Below are 22,247 nucleotides of genomic sequence, written 5' to 3' on the forward strand. Positions count from 1 at the left end.
CGTCATTCCAGTCGACGCCGTTGTGTCCTTCCTTCTCCGTTCGCCGTCGCCGCCACCGCCGCCACGGAGGCAAAGCTCGAGAAGAAGAGGAACCGTCGCCTCTTGCAAAGGGAATACTCGTTCGCGAATAAAGTACTTTGACCATGCCACTTGTTAAAAAGGAATTGCACGTGTCATGCATAAAGCTTTCAGCAAGATTCTCATTGGCCAGCATAAATGCGCTATCTTTGATATTACGAATCTTTAACTAGTAGAAGAAAGAGGAATGCAAGAAAAATTGGAAGTATTATTGCGACGCGATTTTGACTTTTTTTATAGGAAAAGAAATTGGTAGTTCCTGACACATTTGAACCTTGAAATTATAAAAAGGAGCGCATTAAGAAAGGAATTGTTTCAAGATTCTTTTAGGATATTTTCTATAATATATTATCCAGACTTTATAAATTGATAAATATAAAAGATATTTCCGCAACAACATTTAAGTATGAAAGTATGATTGCACAAGGGGTATCGGGTTCCGGGAAGTTCATTGTTGCGCCAATTTCGTTCGAAGTTTTACCGCAATTGAAGACTGCGCCTTTTAACAGACCACGTTTTGCGCAGATGCGTCGACGGAGGAAAGCAGATCTGGTTTCTAACGGTACCATCAGGGTGCCCTCTTTTTTTTGTCTTTTACGTTTTGAGGAACTGGCAACGAAAGGGAGGACATATCTCCCAGCGTAGATATCCGATTGAGAAAAGAAATATTGGAAAACGGATGTTCGCGGTAACGGGAACGCTGGAGACTGTTGAAAGTAAAGCTAAAGTTAACGGTTAACACGTCACTCTGACAAACTTTCGAGGAAAACGTTACATATGCGAACCCAGAATGTATGTCACCTAGAATTCCAGGATTAAGTGAGTGTAATATGAATTAGTCTCAATGAGAAGTATAGAGATAAAAATGGTGATGGAATTCTGAAATCTTGCACTGAAGAATCCTTATAATCTTTATTGCATATTTCATAGCTAAACTCTTAAGAGTATATCCGTACAATGGCTTCGATGCAATTCGTGACAAAATTTATGTTCAATCTCCATTTTTCTGTCATTAAATAAAAAAAATTAATAATACATGAAAATATCGTTTAGAGAGAGTTGTTACAAAATTTTCACGGAAATCGACTATGAATCGCAGCTTCAGTAAAGAAGAACTCATTGAAGGTACACTCAGCGTTGAAAAATCCAGCAGACTAGCCAGGCCCGCGCATGTGTGTTATGCATCTGCAATGTGCAACTGATGCTATTGCACAACGTCGGGGAGTGCCAAAACCTGCTGCTAGCAGGAAACGGGGGGGCCAGGTACTGGTATATATAGTAACTTAAATGACTCTGAGCAGAGAGATTTGCTGCTAGGAACGAAAAAAGCTGGATACCTGACTGCTAAAAACCTAAGTGAAAAAAATAGAAGAATATAACGTGATAAATATATTGTTCTCAAGAATCCTACGTTTTTCCAATTTGGTGTTTTAGGATTGCGGTAATCGGAATAATTTCTATTGATGAAATTTCCGCATATAAATGACAATGACAATCTCTGGCATGAATCAATGATACATGCATCAATCAGATTGTAATGAATGTTTTCCATGCCGGCAGCAGAATAAAAGGATGCCAATGCAATTTTTAATAAACATTCACATATTATTTTTATTTAAATGATTTGAATAAATTAAACGATTGAAATGTTGTTGAATAAATCAGTTTTGCGTTCGTAACTGAATGTTCCTATCTGTGGATATTAATTAGCACTTTGACAAATGTCTTTAAAAAAAAAATTGGTACATTGTTAGTTCGTAAATAATTAGAAACTGTAGGAGTATAAGTAATGTATAAAATAAAAATTTATAAGAATTATGTTTTTTTTTCTATTATATTGTTTTTACGTCAGAAATTATTCAAATTCACGATAATGGCGGTAGATGATTGCAAAACTTAATATAAGATTCGATACAACAACGTCGCCTCATTTATTTGTAATTACCGATATACGATCTGCATACAATACTGCGTGTCGCTCGAGTTGGCAACGAAATGCTACGGTGACCTTCCTGTTTTTTTCGTTGTTCTTCTGCTGGTTCGTCCATCGTTTCTTTCGTGATCGATTCCTTTATTTCTGCTCCGACAAGTTCTCTTCGTTCCTACATTTTGCTCAATACAAAATTACGCATTAACCGCGTTGTTTTGCAAAAACTGCGAAAATTGATGCGATCATCAAGGACGGGAAGTAATCGGAGAAAACAGTTAGTATTCAGAAATTGGAGAAATCAGTATTTTCGCGTTTAACATTCTTGACATTTACGTCAGCTGTTTTAGATTATGAAAAAGCGAGATATCGAAATCTCAAGCAAATACGCTTGTTTGACATTTTCGTAACTTACATCCGCATAAAATGATAGGAATTTTTAATTATAATTGAAAATACTTAATGGCAATTGTAAATATTTCATTGCTTCGAGAAAGTTAGCTTGTAAATTGTAACAAAAATTATATTATCAGCTCAACACATCGACATACATTGATAATAAGGCAGTCGTGTAGTTTATCCTAAAATATTAGTCAAATGTGCTCTATTTAGAAAAGATTATCGGGGTTCTTATTTAACGCGAAAAATATTTTTGGGGCACGAGCGTTTAAACGTTCTTAAACTATTTCTCCTACATTTAAATGGTGGTAAATCCACTATGTCCTTGAATAGGTAGGTGCCCAACGTTTAGCAGTCCCATTTTGATCTCAGGTTAGAAATTGCTTTATCTTTTTTTCCTTGACATAGGTAAGTGCCCATGCATACTATTCTCGAATCCATTTTAAAAATGTTAGGTTTAAGACTCCCCATTTCTTTTTTGATGGCACAAAAGGTATACTTTGTGTCAGAATTCCACGTCTGGTTAAGCTATGTTTCCAGTGTTTCCACATTTGACACTCGTATCATTATGATAGGTAAATATATAGTAAATGTGTGGTCGCACGCAAATAACGTTATTACTTCAAAGAAAAAAAATCGATCCGGGAACTATAGCCACATTGTAATAAACATCGTCTTTGGCCGTTTAATGGCCACGACAGAGTGATTCATGTATCATGGCTTTTAGGGCCTTATATTATTAAATATAAACCCTGCCCATTCATCGAATCGATACAAATTTTTATATACACTCGCTTTTATTTATAGATTCGTAACATATATCAATTTTCTCCAATTCCAGTTTTGACTCAAGTAGATTTTAACTTAACTAACGTTAACTTTATATTTATAACACTTGAAATTTTTTAACGTAATGAAGAATAAACATTGATTTTCATAATAAAGTTAATAGATTATATTATTTTAAATATTAGCGCATGTGTGTTGTATTATTTGAAGTTAACAAAAATTAAAAAATGTGTGTTGTATTATTTGAAGTTAACAAATTGTTAAAATTACTAAGATATATTTTGTAAGTGCTTGCCAAGGAATAGAACATCAGAAAATGACTTTATTAACTAAAATACGCTTCAATTTTCATGATCATATTAATCCTTCGGGTTTCTAAGAGGATTTAATTATCCCGGTGCTTTTGATTCTATTATTTTGCGCGGCATTACGACATAATTATCTCCCTCGTCTCAATGGGCAGGGATTAAAACCTTAGGGACTTCTCTGCTTCGTACATGCCATATGCATTCGCCATATTACAATTTTAATCTCACCGAGACTTTATCATTTCTCTCGTTTCGCATTCTTGAATGCTGCTCCGCGTAGGTAATCTTCCGTCAATTGAATTGATCATTTGTAACCGATATTAATTTAATTTGTTCGCACAAAGTTTTCTCTTTCCAAAAAGAAGATTATTAACGAGAAAGACGTAATTAATCATACGTAACGTAATTTGCAAATTTACATGTCCACTTGTTGACACATCTGCAAATGTAGATTTGCGTTATAGAATTTAATAACTTAGGGGAGTGGGGCAATTGCGAATACCTGAGGGAAAAGTTAAATAAAGCCGACGATTATTGATCAATTATAGAAGTCTTTATTTTAAATAATACTCCAGTTATTTGACTTTATACTACAATAATTAATATTTATAGATTATCAACATAAACTATAATTTTAAACGAAAAGTAAAACCCTTTGCCATTCGGAGTTACCAGCCGCACGTGGGGCAATGTCGAATCGTAGACGGGTTTTACCCGTTTCATCTCACAACTTGTAGTCATAATTTTAATAACATATCTCTTATAGTTAAAAGTAAGATAAAAATGTCGAGATTACAATACTATTCAAATGAGAAGCATTTATAGTAGACGAATCAGACAGTCCAAAATTCGCATGCTCAGGGGGTACATTATATAGTAACGCTCTTGCAGCTTTATTGTTCTCTTTATGAAATGAAAAAATATGCAATAATATTGAAATGCTTCACTGACTTTATTTAAACATAGAAAATATTATAAATTGTATACGCAAGTAATCATAATCACATAAAAATATTACAACGTATTAAAAATAAATAAAAATATAAATATTAAATAGAAAATATTAAAAACTGCACTGTCAAAATTCATAAAATGTCAGACTTCTTTCGTATAATAAAAATGTTTCCCTTAATGTCGATTCGATATTTGATGACCAATATGCGATGTACTGTTCTTAAGCGTGCGAACTTTGAACTACCTGATTCGTCTACTATAATTGTTTTGAAAAAAGTGTTAGTTTTAACATTTTTATATTTTAGAATTTTTGTCTTATTTTTAGCTTAGGAATGTGTTATTAATATGTTAGGAATATGTTATTAAAAGTATGATCACGAATTATGATATCTATACATATGTATGCATGGAGGCAGTTTCCTGGACTTTTTCTGTTTTCTAGATGTACAATCCTGGAAACTGCCGTAGGACTTAAATTTTTCCCAGGACAGTTCTGGAAAATGTCAAATGTCCTGCTATCTGCTGATATAAAACAGAAAATTCCAGGAAGCTGTCCAGGAAGCTTCCAGGCATAGTCATGCACTTGTGCATAAGCCTGCATTCGTATTACATTTATTTTACACCTGTTTACTGTCAAGAGAAAGGGATAGTTCTCGGAGTATTTTTTAAGTGTGCTGAAGTAATTTAAAATGCTATTTTATGCAAATATTTTTTTATTTGCATGGAAATGACACACAAGAATTCTTAGCGTATCATTTCTCGCCTCTGACGTCACGATCTCACATGGCGGAAAAAATACAGGAGACAAGGTTATTTATTACTATAATATGATACATTGTAATTGATATAATTTGAAACAATTAAAATAATGAATTCTTTTAAAACGTTCAATTTTGCGTGTTATATACTATTTTAGATATTTCTATTCGACCACGTCTTTTTTTTCCAGAAAAAGACCTTGTCGGACCACACCGAAATTTTTATTTTATTCTTCTCACACACCATACATCGATATCAATCTTGTGGTCAAACGCATACCTGAATTATATCTCATACTTCTGTGGATATTTTCGTGAGTTCTTTCGTCAGCATCCCTTCATATTTGTCATTAGTCCTTCTATGCTTTCGACTCCAGGAAAAGGGACCTTTTTCCAGTTTCATTTTAAACTTGAGCCTCCCTATCCTGTTTTTTCTTCCCTTCCGTTGGGTCAATGACCTAAAGGATCTTCTACGTCAGTACCTAACTTAAAGAACGTCAGTACCTGAGTATCTCTTCTCAATGTTGCAAAGAAATTTGGTTGGAAATTTGGTTGGAAAATTGGGGATCCTGGAGTGACGGCCGAACTCCGACGGGAAAGCGCCCTCATCTAAGAGGAATTTAAAAATATCGATTATTTTGATCATTCTGCCTTTACTCTTTATCCAACGAGATCCTACGAGATATCTGTTCTTGTCAGATTGCAACGCCATGTACACTGCGTGTGTGTACATGCATAAAATCTGCGATCAATGACAATCTTTCTTATTAGGCTTTTAATCTTAGTTTCAATGATTCAACGTTGTTCTTTGATCTAGTCCGATTAGTGGAGTACTTTCGATTTGTACACGTAAGCTATATAATTCGTATATCGAAAGTTTCCATGAAGTGACAGCTCTAGGTACAAAAGGTTAGGTTAGTATCAAATATAATTTTTTGAATTTTTTTAAGTTTTTAGTCTTCAATTTACCACTCCACCCATCATTTCTGTATGTACTTTAAACGTGTTAAGAGGATTTTAAATCTGTAAAACCAATTCGAAAAAAATCATACATTTATAAATATCGGTCATTGCCGTCGCTCTAGAATCCTCTTATAATGCCTAAACCTGAATCTTCTCGCTTTTGTTATTTTATTTTTATTAGTCTTTTTATTTATGCGACTCCAGGAAAAGGATCTTTTTCTAGTTTTATCTTGAACTTGAGTTTCTCGGTCATTCTATTAGTTTCTTCCCTTCCTGTAGCTTCAGGGCAATGACCTAAAGGATCTCCCACGTCAGTACCTGAGTATTTGTCGCTCCTCAATATTATAAAGAAATCTAGTTTTTTTAGACACACGGTTAAATATCCGCCTAATTTTATATTTTTATGCTTAACCTTAAATCTGTTCTCTTTTGTCATCTTATTCTTAATTGTCTTTTTATGCGACTCCAGAAAAAGGATTTTTCAATAATAGTTTTCTTGATCCTCCCTATCCTGTTTTTTCTTCCTTTCTATTGATCTGTAACTTTGGGGTCAATGATCTAAAGGATCTTCTGTGTCAGTACCTGAGTACGATTTGTCGTTTGTCGTTTTTCGATGTCACCAAGAAAAATCTCTGAAGTCTACGATTTTCTTCCCTTCTTGTAACTTCGAGCTTGGCAATGACCTTCGACGGATCTATGTCACTTTCTGAGTATTTGTCGCTTCTTCGATATTACAAAGAAATCTGGTTTTAGATACAGATTTTATATTTTTATGCCTAAATCTGAACCTTTTGTCATCTTATTCTTATTCTTATTAATTCTTTTATGTATGAAAAGGATCTTTTTCGTATACATAATTACAGGAAAAGGAGTTTTATCTTAAACTTGAGTTTTCCTGTCCTATTTCCTTATTTTCTGTTGTAGCTTCGGGTAAATGACCTAAAAAAAGGTAAATGACCCCGTAAACTTCGGATCAAGGACCTAGAATTTGCTCTTTTAGGATCTACTCTCAGGTCAATATCTCTCACGTGAACATCTCTTAGGTCAACAACTCTCAGGTCAATATCTCTTAGGTCAATATCTCTCAGGTCAGTATCCGTTTGTCATTTTTTGACACAAAGAAAATTTCTGGTTTTTAGCAGGTTTATTAAATATTCGTTCTCGAATTTAGCCAAAAGTTATAAAGTTTTCCCGAATTATGCTCGAAGGGGCACAAATCTTTTTCTACATACGTCTCTATCCCCACTTCTCAACGCTCGGTTTAAGTACACTATGTCTATGATTAGAAGTGATTACAAGAGAAAAGGAAAAAGAAATATGTACTTATGTCGCGCTATTATTTTGTCGGCAAAAAATTCTTCAGGTGGACCGAACGATGGCAGAAACGATCCGCGGCAAAATGCCTTCCGTCTGCTAATTAGATACTTTCATAGCTTAATCGCGTCGCACGTTTTAAAAATGGAAGCAATAAACCTAATTATAATCGCGTGTTCGCGTGATCATTGCTGACGCTTTTTATTCTCAATCGATCAATTCGTGAGAAATATCCGATTATATTAAGATTATCGTAAAAACATCATGTTCCTACTTGCAGCAAATACCTCGCTAAAGTATTCATTAAATGACGAACTCGATAAATCAAAATTTATAATTTCTTTCAGAAGCCGCACGCCGTTGTTAATACGAGAAATAATGAATTTTCCGCCACACGTAATTATTTTAATGCGGAGGCTAATTAAATTTTCCCGGAAGTCTTTAAATCTCCATGAACTTTGGAAAGCTTTAAAACTTTTGGCTTATGATCCTTGATGTGATTTAATTTGGCGTAATTTATTCATGAAAATGATAATTAATAAGATGAAAAGCTGCGCTGAGTTTTTAGCGTAAGAAAATATATTTACGTAATTAAAGTCTACTGTCGAGTGAGAATCCCTATACGTTTCATTTACGTATAACATTTTACAAGTCAAGAATTTACAAAATGATAAATAAAATAATTATTAAGTACTGCGTGATGTCAAATTACTGCGAAATTTCGAGGTCCGAAATAACGCACGATCATATTTTTGTCACGATTGCGGAACAGCTGTTATATACGGGACTTACGGGAGGGATCTATGAAACTTCTGAGCATATTGTATATATTTATATATCCGTATGTGTGTGTGTTTTGTACGTATGTATGTGTGTGTATGTGTATAATTGTACGTATGGATAGCTATAATATCAGATGCGACAGAGGAGGTTGGGGAGCAATCTTTCACGCCGCGTGAAAGCCTTCGTACGCGCGTATCTTTAATGAATCTTGCCGGTTATCGATTTCTCGTATATCTCAACGCCTGTCACGAACGCTTCGTAGGGACGACTTTTCCACGTTACCTCGAAAATTCGACGATTCTATAAGAATTTCGAACCTGCGAATGTGTGACCTGACCGTCCACACCAACAGTGTATTTGTGACGTGTATTCAAGTACTAACGAAGAAGATCCTTTTAGATCATTGATTTGGGGCTGCAGGAGTCGGAAAAGGAGAAGGAATTAGGACACCTAAAAATAACCATTTTTCCAGGTACACGTTCACTGTAAATCTAAGTGTGTTATTTCTACACGCATAAACGTTTAAAAATGACACATTTGACTGAAGCTCGTTTTACATGTTTTGTTGCGTGTTAAATTAACACGTTTAATCGTATTAATACGTTTAACCGTGTTAAATGACGTCATTTAAAACGACAAGAAATGTGTAAGAAGAGCTTCAATTAAAATGACACACTTGGATTTGCAGTGTTCTGAAATTTCTATTATAGTGCATGTAACGTGCACTATAGAAATCACAGAACGCAGCTATTTTCAGGTGTAAAGGCATTTCTGACGCCGTGTGTATAGCAATCTAAAACTTTGTGGAATTTCCTTTGTATTGTGTCCTTATTCCCTTTCTTATGCACTTCCTAACCTATAAAGCATTGTTGTCTAGCCGTGTTACAAATATCTGAGATCTGAGATCTCGGAGCGATTTTTAAGCATCGTGACGCAAGACTTAACCGAGTCAACTAAAAGGACCTTCTTCGCCAGTACCTAAGTATCAGTTTGTTCCTCTTCAATGTCACGAAGAAAATTGGATACTTAGCTAATCAATTAAAATTGCAGACAAATTCTATACCATTTCTATTTTTGTTGCTAATAAGGACTAATGCCCGTTCGCTGTATGCATCACTTTATTATATTATCGGTAAGAAAAGTGACCAAGGCGGAAAAAAGGAGAAAGGATCGTGCTCTTTATGTCGTGCTATTCCGTATTATCCATGTCGTCGACAAAAGCTGTTTATCGCGTATGGCTTTTTCGGTGCCGTTTACGCCATTCTCGCGTTTTAGGCAGTATTAATTATTAATCTGTCGACGACGAGCAACACACATGCATGCACGTGTACACGTCGACGCGCGACGCAACGGCACATGTACATTTTTTCAGAGATAATTCGATGTCCAACCAAACGACCGACTGGGTAGGTTCAGGGAGAGGTCTGCGAAACCCCACTGCACAAGGGAGAACCCTCGTATTCCTCCTCGAATGCATTCTCCATCTCTATCCGTTTCGCTTCTCGTCTCTCCCTCTCTCTTTCTCTCTCTCCCGTCTCTCTCGGTCGCACTCTCTTGCGATACAGTCCCCTTGATAAACGTTTCAGTACTAGGCAGGTTTAGGCACGGGCGTAGCCTCTTACCGAGAGACCCGATTCCGAACGATTGTTTCAATCATAAACGCGACGACGTTGCCGATATGTAAAAATGCAACATCGAAAGATGGAAAATAAATTTGCCCGGTAAATTGCGCTGTATTCTATACGAAGGTTTCTCATTTGCGTGTGTAGCTTGAAAAATTACAGTTCATCGATCGCGCGCGGAATCGTTTGTGGAAGGATGATGCTACGGCAGATTATTGTACGCTTAATAAAGCCTTATTAAATTATAGATCTAGTTATATGATGCCGTGCGCTACGATATTACGCTGAACTTCCCTTCTACTCTATAAGATACAAGATTGCAAATTACTTTGCGAATTATCACGGCCCTTTATACCCATCGGCATTGGCGTACGAGAGCTGCTCCGAATTACGTGAATCGGCAATGTAATTCGGCGAGTATGGCGAGAACTGGCAGAGTGCATATCTCCTGACAATTTATTGGAGCAGCCGCCATTGTATGTTACACTTTAGATAACTGTTGCTAATGCAATAATGAGACAAAATGCGTAAAATACACGCTTCGTTATACAGTAATGTTTAGTGAATAGTTTATATGTACATATACATAGGATGTTTCTAATCTGACGGTAAATATTTTAATAACAAATTATTTGTAACATTTTACGACAAAAATTTTAATACGAAAATATCGAGGTTACAATAGTTTTCAAATGGAAAAAGTTTAAGGCCCCTGGGCATTCGCCGCGGTCATGTTAGAACGTGATGTCAGAAGCGAGAAATATGACACACTGAGAATTCTTTGCCATTTTGAAATGAAAAGATATTTGGATGAAAAAAACATTTCGGTTCGCTTTAGCACACTTACAAACGTTAAAACTTATGCGCCTACGCATAAGCTTGCGTTGCTAGGTTTCGTATCACATTCATTATTTTACGGCTGTTTATTAACCGTCAAAACGACAATAAGGATAGTTTTCGGAACATTTTATAAGTATGTTAAAGCGATCCGAAGTGTTTTTCATCCAAATATTTGTTTATTTGAAAATGGCATGCAACACATGTATTAAGCAGTGTAAATCTTAAACTAATCTCACGCTGACGGACTATATATAATTGTTTATAATTGTTTATACATGAAGTGTAACGATTATACAATTTTCAGACGCACATCCCAGTTTTTATCTGTCGGAAAACATTGCACGAGCAATTCGTGGACTGCTCGTTTAATATAAAATAAAAATTTTTTTATTAAACTGCTTGAAATTAAGAACCCCTTGGCGTGCCGCATCGCCGGGTTTATAATCACGCGGATCAGACAAAGTTGATAAAAACGTATAAGTCACATATGCCTTGTCTGTTTGGATTCATCTGAAAGTTTCTTTTCGATTTCTCGTTAGCAAACATCAGGGAAAAAATGGGAAATATCGATTATAAAAATAGAAAAATTTAAACGTATTGAGATCATAGCCCACTCGCCGATCGACAACCATTATTGCTCGGTTTTAACTTATTCTAGTCTTAAAAGGCAATATTAGATTTCTATGAGATTTTCGCGAAAGAGAGAAATTATGGAGTTCACAGGGCGTCCACAGGAGTAATGGAGTTCGGATCTGTTTCATGGAACTGGAGCGGTCCCAATGTGGAGGTGGAGGTTCCCAAAGTCGCTTCTCTTTTTATATAGGACTTTAAAACTTTTGAATGACAGGGCTAAAATTTTGCGCTTTAAATTCAAGGATAGCAAAATGTGGTGGTAAGGGTACTTCCATGAACCGAAATCTCTTTGACAACAGTAAAATTATTGTACAAATATGCAATGAGAGTTTTATTAAGAAACTATTTCTGTTTATCCGTAACGAATTTATTATAAAAATAGTTGCAGTTTTTATCCAATAATGTACTATTCTGTATCGATATTGATGTGCGTCCAGCTGTCATTACCATATTTATTTAGTTTATAATTGATAATGTTTCTAACGACTAATCTCACTGCGGAGATTTATCACACGAATTACCAAATAAGTATGAAAAACTAATCCATATCAATATCGTTAAATATTATATTAATCTATTTTATAAAAACATTTTGAATTTTATAACAAATTCGTTACGGATTAACAGATATAATTTCTTCATGAAGCTCTTATTACATATTTGTACAATAATTTCATTATTGTGAAAAACGCTCGGTTTATGGAAACACCTTTATCTCCGATCATTTTGTCCCTGAGTGCGCGAAATTCTAGTCCTGTCATTCGTCTCTTCCCAGTTAAAAACTATTACAGTCATGATATTATATTATCAACTATTATAGTCTTTTATATTAAATTAAAATTTCCGTCTTAAAATATTACAAAGAATTTATCATTAAAATATTTATCGTCAGTTTAGGGACACCTGTATATTATATAATAAAACGTTGATTTGTCAATTCTTGTCATAGTGAACACTATATCTCTATCCGCATAATTTTGGAGCAACTCTTATAATATAAGTAAAAACACACGCGACTTAACATACTTTTACACAATTTTCATTATCATTATTTCTAAGAGATCCATCTTAAATACTTTACATTTTAATAAATCAATTGTAAGAGGAGTGTAATGTATGGTTTTACACTAGTAAATAAATTTAAAATAGTTTTATGTCAGGGTATAAAATATATTACAGAAAAAACTATAACGAAATATATATAACAAAAAGAAAAGAGCGAAATCACGATTAGCGACAATTAACACGACCGATCAGTTGCCCTGTTCGGAGACAGCTTTGCCTTTGTTCTCCTCGTTCGCATTGTTTTTGTAAAATTACTTGGTCAGGCGCGGATGGTTTTTCGGGCCTCGTGTTATTATATGTACGACAAGTGCTTTGTTTTTTTCTTCGATTATGATCGAAATGTACCTCTCTAATATTTATATCTCATTACAATATTCCTACACAATTGAGATCGCAAAAGCCACCTGAATAGCGGAATTGTTTAGAAGTAATGTTGTAAATTTACATTATTTCTCGCGCAAGAAAGTTCTTTCTCTCCTGCTTCTCCAGGCGTTCCTCCGAAATCAGACTGATGTGATCTGGCACGACTTTGCAAAAAGTAAAAATTGTATAAGAAGCAAGAACAGATCCCCGGAAATCCGCGTAATGTCGACGCATGCCGTCCCTACGCCAATGCACGACTGCATCAGTGTTCACACGCGGAATATACCCCACACGTATCCCCACATGACTGTACCGACCGCTCTCCCCTTATCGCTCCCTCTCTCGTTCACCGCCTCCCCCTCACCCACCGCTCGATACATGTGAAGCATTCGTGGCCTCAGTCGTCGTTGGGCCGTCGCCGAGGTCGTACCTCCGATCCACCTGGCATTTTGGTGCGTTTACCTACGTACGGGAGAACGCGCGCGCGCGCGCGCACGCACGCACACACACGCACACACTCTCTCTCTCACACACACACACACACGTACACTTACACACACGTACATACGTACATACACGTAACGCACGCGCGGTAATTTATATGTAATGCACGCGTGCAACGCTGCTCGCCGCGTAGCGGGGAACGAAACGGCCGGGTGCTGGTGACACGAGACGGATAAGTTCCGGTGGGAGAATACGACGAAGACGACGACAACGAACGCTGTGTGCTCCGGCTCATGTTGCCGCAGTGTATGTGCGCGGAACAGTGTGCAATATCTTTCTCGTTCCATTTTTTCCCTTCCCCCTCCCTCTTCCCCTCCTAACGCCCTCGCGTTGTTCGTCGTTACGTGCGTGCGTCGTGTGCCGTGTGCCGTGTGCGTCTCGCGTGGAGTAAATAGCAGCGGTGGATCCGCGCGGTGTTGTTCGTCGCACGTTTTCCAAACCCCGCGAGACGCCGCCGCGGCCGTCGCGAATCTCGCGAAGAGTTTTAGCGGCGTGGTGCCCGCATCCAGCGTTATGACCTCACCGTATTATGCCGAGGTATCGTGAAAACATCGGTGCCGGGAGCGCCTTCGACCCCGTCAGTCCGGAGAGCGTATCGAAAGTTGACAGTTCGCGCCTTTGGTAGCGTCACACCTCACGCGAGCCACTCCCTCCGAAATTTAAACCTGCGGACGTTTTAGGCAGTAAGTAAATTTCTGGTCCCGCTTTATTTCTGGATATGATTTCTCCGCGGAAACCACCGGGGTTAGGTTGGGTTCGGATCAGACGCGGATTTTAACGTCTACGACATTCGTGTCACGAAAATAGTTTGTTTTTTTTCCTTCGAAACTTAAATGTCCGCTACATTTGTAACAGATCTGCAATTTTTTCGAGTTTTTTGAGTTTTTTGAATTATTCGTTTCTATTTCTTGTATCGATCTTCGAATTAATTTTGTATAACAAAAGCGAGATATTTGTGAATTCTATTTGCAAGTCGCACAAAAGAGTCGAGAACAATAAAATCGCGTCCGAAGGAAAATTCGTTTACTCATTGATTAGTCCGACCGGACTATTAAGGGAGATTAAATTTTCGGAGTAAAGACGCGAAAGTAAAACGAGAACGTGCTTAAGTCTATTAACGCGTACAATTATTTATGTACTACTTGTAATTAGTTAATATACTAGTCGCGCGCGCGCTTTGCTCCGCGTTACGGTAACCCATTGATCGCGTACAAATAGAGAACCGTGAGAAATGCGCGCGTGATTAACACGGTTTTGGTCAGTTTTGAGGGGTTTGGAAAAATCGTGCGACAGCAGGCCAGTTAGCCAGGAGCAGAATACCGAGAGAGAGAGAGACGGACCGAATACCGAGAAGCGTCAAGTGACAAGCCTGCCGGATACGTCGCGCACCGAGATATGGATTGGTCGCTGAAAGCTCGCCGAACGTAAGTTCCTGCTAGAAAGTGAAATCGAATTTGAAAAATCGTCCCGCGCCGCTAGATTCGATGGATCGATCCATCGATCGATGAACCACTCGGCGACGAGCGGAAAGGCTCGTCCCGACGCGCGACGGGAGGAATACTCTCGGCGGAGTTGCTCATCAGTGCGAGGTCTCGGTGCAGTGCGTTTTTCGGCATAAATCGTCATTACGCCGAGCGAATCGGATGTAGCGTTTTCCTCTCGACGATAAAGACGCAGTGCTGAGTGATCGCGGGAAAATGCCGCGATCTTGTGAAAGTGGCAGATCTGACATAATCCGCCCTAACAAAAAGTCTTTATAAAAGGGAAAAAAAATACGCCGAGTACATAACAAACCAAGAAACTAAGAAACAAAGAGAAAGAGGGAGGAGGGAGGGAAGGAAGGAGAAGGATTATAACATGTTATGTGCAAATATTCAAATGTTAATTTATTTCAATTAATTCAAATTAATTCTTATTTTATAAGCAAAAGTCTCTCAACACAAGTCTTTTATTTTTAAAATATTCATTATTACGTTATATTAATTCTCATTCGTGAAAACTCCAGATAAGCTTAATAGTCCCGCGTCGTGATGGCACAGTGAACATGGTTTAATTTTTTTATATACTTTTTTATGAACTTACATTTTTTATGTACTTGGCGTCGCGATTATTACCGTGCCGCTTGATACGTCTTGCACATCGTGCTGCACGCAGGGAAAATCGTTGATTTGTTACGCCATAGTGCGAGGAATCGACGCTTATCAATACCGCCAGCACGATCGCCAGCTATCCGGTTGTCATTTAAGCTAATGCCAGGCTATGCGCGCAATTCACGAATCGCGGTTCGTTATTCGCATGAGTAATGTGAACGGGCAGTTTCATCGAATTCGCATTTGTTGTTCGCCGACTCGTTTTGTGCCGACTCGCCGCGCCGGTGAAGCGGTTTTTTGACGAAATCAAAAGGCGCGAATCACCACGAATCAGTCCATTTGTGTTGGTATATAGAGTCGATTCATACACATAGAAGGATATAATTTTACAAACAATGAACCAGAAATCGCTAACAGTGCGAAAGGTTTGTGTCGATAAACAACGAATTTCTGCGAATTTTACTACAAATCGCGATTGACGAATGAATCACTAATCTGCGCGTATATAGTCTGGCTTTACAATCTGTTTAGAAATTCGCGTCGCACATTCGGACGTGTAATATTCGCGAAATTTGGACTGTCAGCGCATGCATATGCGTATTCGAGGTCGATGTTGCGGGTCGTGCCGACCGATGTCTATACTCGTCGTCCGCTAATCGAAATAATGCGTCCCTGGGCGTGCGGCGCGTCGCCGATAGATCGTGGGAATTGACAGAGACGATGAGATCAGCACGAATTTCGCGCCGCGTCGTTCTGAAATTTTCATGAACGCCTGTCAAGGCGTAGTTCAGGCCAAAACGGATCGAAACATTTGTAGTTTTCGTGATTTCTGATTTTTCGACGCGCCGCAGACACGAGAAATATATTTCAGGAGAAACGTCTGAGATTAGCGTGGCGCGATCACTTCGTGTACTGCTTTTAGCATCGAGATCGGATTTTCACCGGCATTACACACCGATTTCAATTTTCGCGTTGAAGCTTCCAAAATTGTACGCGTGACGCATGTCGCGACATCGTCGACGGTGAGTGGTGACGCGTGTGGGGATACGTCGTGTTCTACGTCGTGAAATTCGTGTCGCCAAAATTTCCATGAAGCTTTTTATCGTCGCGCCAATTTTGTAAATGAAGACGTGCTCCGTGAATTCGATCGGCGATGAAAGGTTTCTTTATCAAGCAACGCCGTGAAACTTTGAGGATACTCCTTTTTTTCTGCGGCTTTCGGCACATTGCCACGTTATATTTCGCCACGAAACGCATAGCATAGCATGATAGGTAAAAACATGACGAAGCGCGGAAGAGCGTAATTTTGCCCCTGCGGAAGTCTTCGTATTACAATGAAGCGTCGAACAATGACTGTGATACGATTACTCTGACACAAAGAATTTCTGCCAGTGGCTGAATAATATTTTCCACGTTCTCTCGAGCTTGATAACTTAACAGTGTAAATTATAATGTAACTACTGAAATTTACAGCACTTTTTATCTAATAAGTTTAAAGTGACTTTCCTGGTAATATATAGGATTATTATAATTAACGTTGTAAATAAAAAAATATGAAAAGCGCGAAAAGCTTACGAACAATTTGTATTTTAAAGAAAATAAAATTACGTTATATGATAGAATTTTATCGTGAAACGAAACAAATGTTTCAAACTTCAGGTAATAAAAATTCGATATAGAATCAAAAGTTAACGAATAATATTTCATGCCTAGTATATAATAATATTTAACAGCTATGTTTTTCATTACATTTCAAATGGAACTTGAAACTTGATAGTAGGTTACATTACTTGAATATATGCAATATCTTGAAAATTAAAAACATTGCGAATACCTGTGTGAACCTTGCGCGGTAAAGGCGAAGTCTAAAGTCGCCCTATAATTATAAAGAGTTGATATTTTCTATTCTTCACGAGCATACTACTCCATAAGCGTGGATTATCTCGGTCGGGAGCTCCGGCAGAAGCGTACAGGCTGGCCTTTCTCTCATTCATTATTCGTGTCGATTCCTTGCGTTTACTCGAAGTTATGACCACGCTGTCGGTTGCATAATGACTCGTAAGCCAACAATGTTGTCGCGTAATCAAATGGCGCAGACGTTTGTTCTCGCTGCGAACAGGACTGCGCATTGTTTCTCCGCTAACAATTTCTGCAAAATGGAAAAAGAAAGATTGCGTAGTTGCAGATGGTATAGTACTACACGGAGAGAATTTTCTCTTAAAATTTACCCTGAAATCATGGTAGTTGTGGGACAACATGTACCACCAAGAATTTTATGCGAGCTATTCTGATTAATATCTACCATAATAAAAAATATTAATATCTATTACATTAAAATATAAAATATGTTTGATTAATTTTACTAAAACATATCTGGGAAATTTCAATAATTTTTTAAAATTTACCAAATTTGCTTGGTAATTTTTATCACGTTGTTTGTAAAATGTCTTTTGTATATTTCAAAAATTCCTTGGTTGCCAAGTTATCTCAAGTTTGTAGTGAATTTAAGGGCCAAATATAACAAAAAATTCTCTCCGTATACTATCTGTGATTTCTGTTTCAGGCTAAATTTTTTAAAAACATACGAACAATTATAAAAGTAAAATAAAATATGGAAAATTGTGTGTATCTCTCAGTTCAATAAATATAAAAAGGAAGATAAAACTAGTTTAATTTTAGTGTTAATAGTCGCAAAATATAATATATAAACAAATTCTTATTATGATAATATACATTATATAATAATTATTATAATGTTAAAATTATCTATTATGATATGTAAACAAATAATAATAATATACCTAATTATATCGACAACGCGATGATGGTGATGATGATTATAAAATTTGATATACGTAAACCGATATTAGAAGTACACATTGACGTTTGTAATAGCATTTCACGATAGTTCGCTAAAATGGGATGAGAGAGGAATGAAATTAAAGAAGCTAATTATTGGCATATGGTGTTGAATAACAATAAACATAACAATCGCGAATAGGCGTTAATGTCAGGTGAACCGGCAGATTGCAAACATAGAACAAATCGCATAACTGATTTCCTGCGCGTGTAGGTCGGGATAACAACGCGTTCCAAATATATTCCGCGTAAGATGGATATGTGCTATTACGTGTTCGAGCAAAATCGTGACGTGCGTCAGCTGACCAACCCGGCCGACATATATGTAATATAGTCATAATACTGCAAATTCAATCGTTGTGAATATTGGACATTCGATATTACATATGAGATTAATTTCCCTGAAACTTCCCCGATACATGAATCATCGATAGATACACCAAGCTTAAATAATGTATATACAACCATATATAAATATAACTTTATATCTAACCAAAACATTGTTCACCAGGCTTGTTAAGCATATTAAAACTGCGTTTTTTTTTTAATTAAAAAAAACTAAAATATATTCTCTCTTTACGAATTCACACTGAATTTACGAAGTTTATGTGTTATTCGTTATACGTGGTCTTTGTTATTATAACAATATATAAATGTGTTTCTATAGCGAGATGGCATTTTGAAAATTTAACGGTATCTTTGGATTAAAATCTTTAAAGAATCGAGGTCACGACTGACATACCAGACCGAATGTACTACATGGTTTCAGAGAATGTTTACCGCCTTTTAGTGTTTACCATCGGTTTTAATATGCGATTACAATTAATCGCACGGAAAACAACGCGGCGCGAAAGCGCGTGTCATTTTTAGCGTATACCATGGTATTCTCTTAACAAACTCGGCGCTAAATCAATGCGGAACGTGCCATAAATCCACGCGGGCGAACTAGTTAGGCAATATTACGGAGATTTCGCGCGGATTTACGAGCGACGGTCGTCGATATGAGCAAAAAGAGAAAAGAAGTATGGTTCGCGCGGGGGCGCGGTCTACTCTTTGCGGTTGAAGATTTTCGGTAGTCCGCCAGAAAGACGGGCGAAAAGGGGCGGACGAGAAAATCGATGAGTCGTCCGGGACGAGATGCGATAAATTTTCGTTGGCGTTGCCGACTGCAAGAAAGTCGCCGAAGAAGCTTTTCGAAGGGAACGACCGGTTGCCCGACGAAGCACACGAAAGGGTCAAGCTGCGAAGAGGTGGTGTAGAGGAGAAAGAGAAGGGGTAAAAGAGAGAGAAGAGGTCGCTCGATCGAGGAGTAATGAGAGCTTACTGGGTGTAATGACCTCCACCTTGGGTCAGCGCCGTGGCGAGTGAATTGTGGATCCTTTGGGACGCTCGATGCGTCCACATCATTTATTCGGCCGTCGTTGATTTCGAGGAGAGGATATTAAGATTGAAAAATCGACAATGCGAAAATTGGGAATTGCAAGAAGCAGCGTCTTCTAAACGAGATCTGTATTCATAATCTTAAAGACAAATCTTCAACTGCCAAATGAAAGGCACAAAGGACGATGGATAAAGTAGGCCGATTTTAGCCTAAAAAGTGTAACGTTAGTTATACATGTACTCTTACGGTTTTTATCCGTGAACGTTTAAATCCGTGAAAAAATGGTCAAAAATTTGCATTAAAGGAGTTGAAACAAATCACTTTTAACAGTAATATGGTTAGTGACGATTTTGTTCTAATTATTTAATTACTTGTATTATAGTTTAGTTTTGTTACTTTTGCAGGTATACATTCAAATGTGTGTGGTATGTCTTCAAAGACATAAAATTCTTGGAATAAGAAAAATTGATTGTTTTTTTTTAATTTATATATATTCATGTTTATTTTGATGTTAGATTTAATATTTCTGAAGTGTCTTATTTTGAAATATTTCCTTAGTTTTTAGTAAAAAGAAGAGTAAAAAACTAAACTATAATACAAGTAATTAAATAATTAGAACAAAATCGTTATTAACCGAATTATTATTAAAAATGATTAATTTCGACCTTTTTAAGAATTTTCAGCACTTTCCTAATACAGGTTTAAACGGACAAAAATTCTACCATCGTATTTAGTGACCCAAAGACGTAAGAGTACATATATATATAACTTACGTTACACTTTTTAGACCAGAGAATTGGCCCATTTTACCTATATCGTTCTTTAATATCGAATGTTCGAGTTCGTTTACTTATTGACTAAATATAAATGTATTCATTTGACATAAATGGCTATTTGTGATTTCACACAGAAATATATTCTTATTAATAATTAATTAGGTATTATTTAAAGACACATTGATATGCTTTATGTAACCTACGGTTCGAAGGCAACTAGAAATATTTCGCACTTATTCTTCGAGATCAAAGAAATTTTAAACTATCGTAGTCGGACTATAAACTTTAAACCTAAACGCATTTCAAATTACATATTAGCAATTTTTGACATTCATATTGCTTAATGTGTTTTTTATGAAAGAATATTTAATTTAATATGAATATGACACGTACGCGTCAAAAACTTGGACAAATACGTAACATTCATTGAATTTTTCTCTGTCAATTATCAACGTCAAATTTTAATAGAAAATGTCAGGCGTAATACTCCTGACATTACTAACAAAGGAATATTTAGAAAGCGCTCGCATGATTCTCGTATTGAACGGCACATTATATTTGGCTGCGCCATTTCCGGAGTGTGATAATGCTAACGCAGAACGTTATTCGCGACGAGAGCTGGTTTTCGAGGTAATGACCAGCGTAATTTTATTACAGCCGTGAATGTAAAAAATAATGATGCGTCGTTTGAGGAATTTATTTTTTATTATTATAGAAAGGATTCATTTATTTACTTACATATTTGTGTATCTATTTATTGCACGCGACTTAAAAATAAAAATTAAAAGTTTATCTCGATGAGATAAGCAGTTGATTAAAATTATAAATTTTTGTGTATAATATCTATATATTAAATGAACATTAAATAATAATTTTCAGAGTATTGAAAGTGATTGATAATTCGTTTTTTCATTAGTAATGGTAATATTCTAAAAATAAATATTTTATAATTGCAATACGAAATTGCTTTTGACTCGCGCTCGCTCCGCATGAACATTGAGATTATTTCTGTCAAAAAGAGACACGTAATTGGAGTAATAATTCACCAGAAAAGGCTATACAAGAAAATGTTACACGCACCTAAATTTTCATTAAAGACAAATTAACTCCGCGACAGTAAACGATTCATGAAAGCATCGGCTATACTCCTGGCGTACCATATATAGCCCAAACAGCGGTATATATTACACCACGTGTCGGGTATGAGCCTGTCTTTGGTAATGGAACACCCGATGAAAGAAAGACTCCCTCGTTTCCTTTTCGGCACTGCACTCACGCTTTTCTGGCAGACGCCGATCGCCGCCCATAAACCCAGAAACCGGGGCGGACTACAAACAGTCAAGTGCATTCGCCTCTTTAGCGAACCATTTTCGTTAACGGATGCACATGACTTTTTGGCCTAATATATTAATTACAAAAGACATGTGACATACATCAAGATTTTATAGATTTATGAATCCTCGGATGAAATGCAACGCGACTGTGGAATAATATATATATTACTTTGCTCTATACATAAATAATAGACATTTTTTAAGTCTCTTTAAATAGCTTTATAACTTTCGATATTAAATTGTACAATATGAAATATAATTATCACATTTTGTGCAATAATGACTAAACGTAGTTGTGCGATTTAATATAAATCTAGATAATTTTTTTAACTAAAAGTTTATACTTTAAACTCTTTTCTAGTTAAACTCCTTTGTACTTTTAATTCCATTACTATTACATTATCACAAAGCAGATATATGTTTTAGCGAGAATTTTGATATAATTTATCTTACTTACGTTGCGTGTGATAAAATGTAACTGTAGAATGTAGGTGCATAGTATCAGGC

At 36.6% G+C, this 22,247-nt stretch overlaps 1 protein-coding gene across 5 annotated transcripts in view; it reads left to right on the forward strand.

The window, feature by feature from the left end:
- Positions 1-22,247, forward strand: part of LOC139809345 (protein gustavus-like) — a 134,559-nt gene that overhangs the window by 66,439 nt on the left and 45,873 nt on the right. For 2 of the 5 annotated variants that reach the window (XM_071772176.1, XM_071772178.1), the window contains exons 1-2: positions 13,183-13,983; positions 14,563-14,724. The exons of 2 other annotated variants lie outside the window; for them this stretch is intronic. In XM_071772176.1, coding sequence (XP_071628277.1) covers positions 14,696-14,724 — 29 coding nt within the window. In that variant the 5' untranslated portion in view covers positions 13,183-13,983; positions 14,563-14,695. Of the gene's footprint in view, positions 1-13,182; positions 13,984-14,562; positions 14,725-22,247 lie in introns of those variants that run through there. One more of the 5 variants, XM_071772177.1, reaches the window with a different exon arrangement.

Source organism: Temnothorax longispinosus, chromosome 3 (assembly GCF_030848805.1).
Source record: "Temnothorax longispinosus isolate EJ_2023e chromosome 3, Tlon_JGU_v1, whole genome shotgun sequence".
NCBI classification, from domain to species: domain Eukaryota; kingdom Metazoa; phylum Arthropoda; class Insecta; order Hymenoptera; family Formicidae; genus Temnothorax; species Temnothorax longispinosus.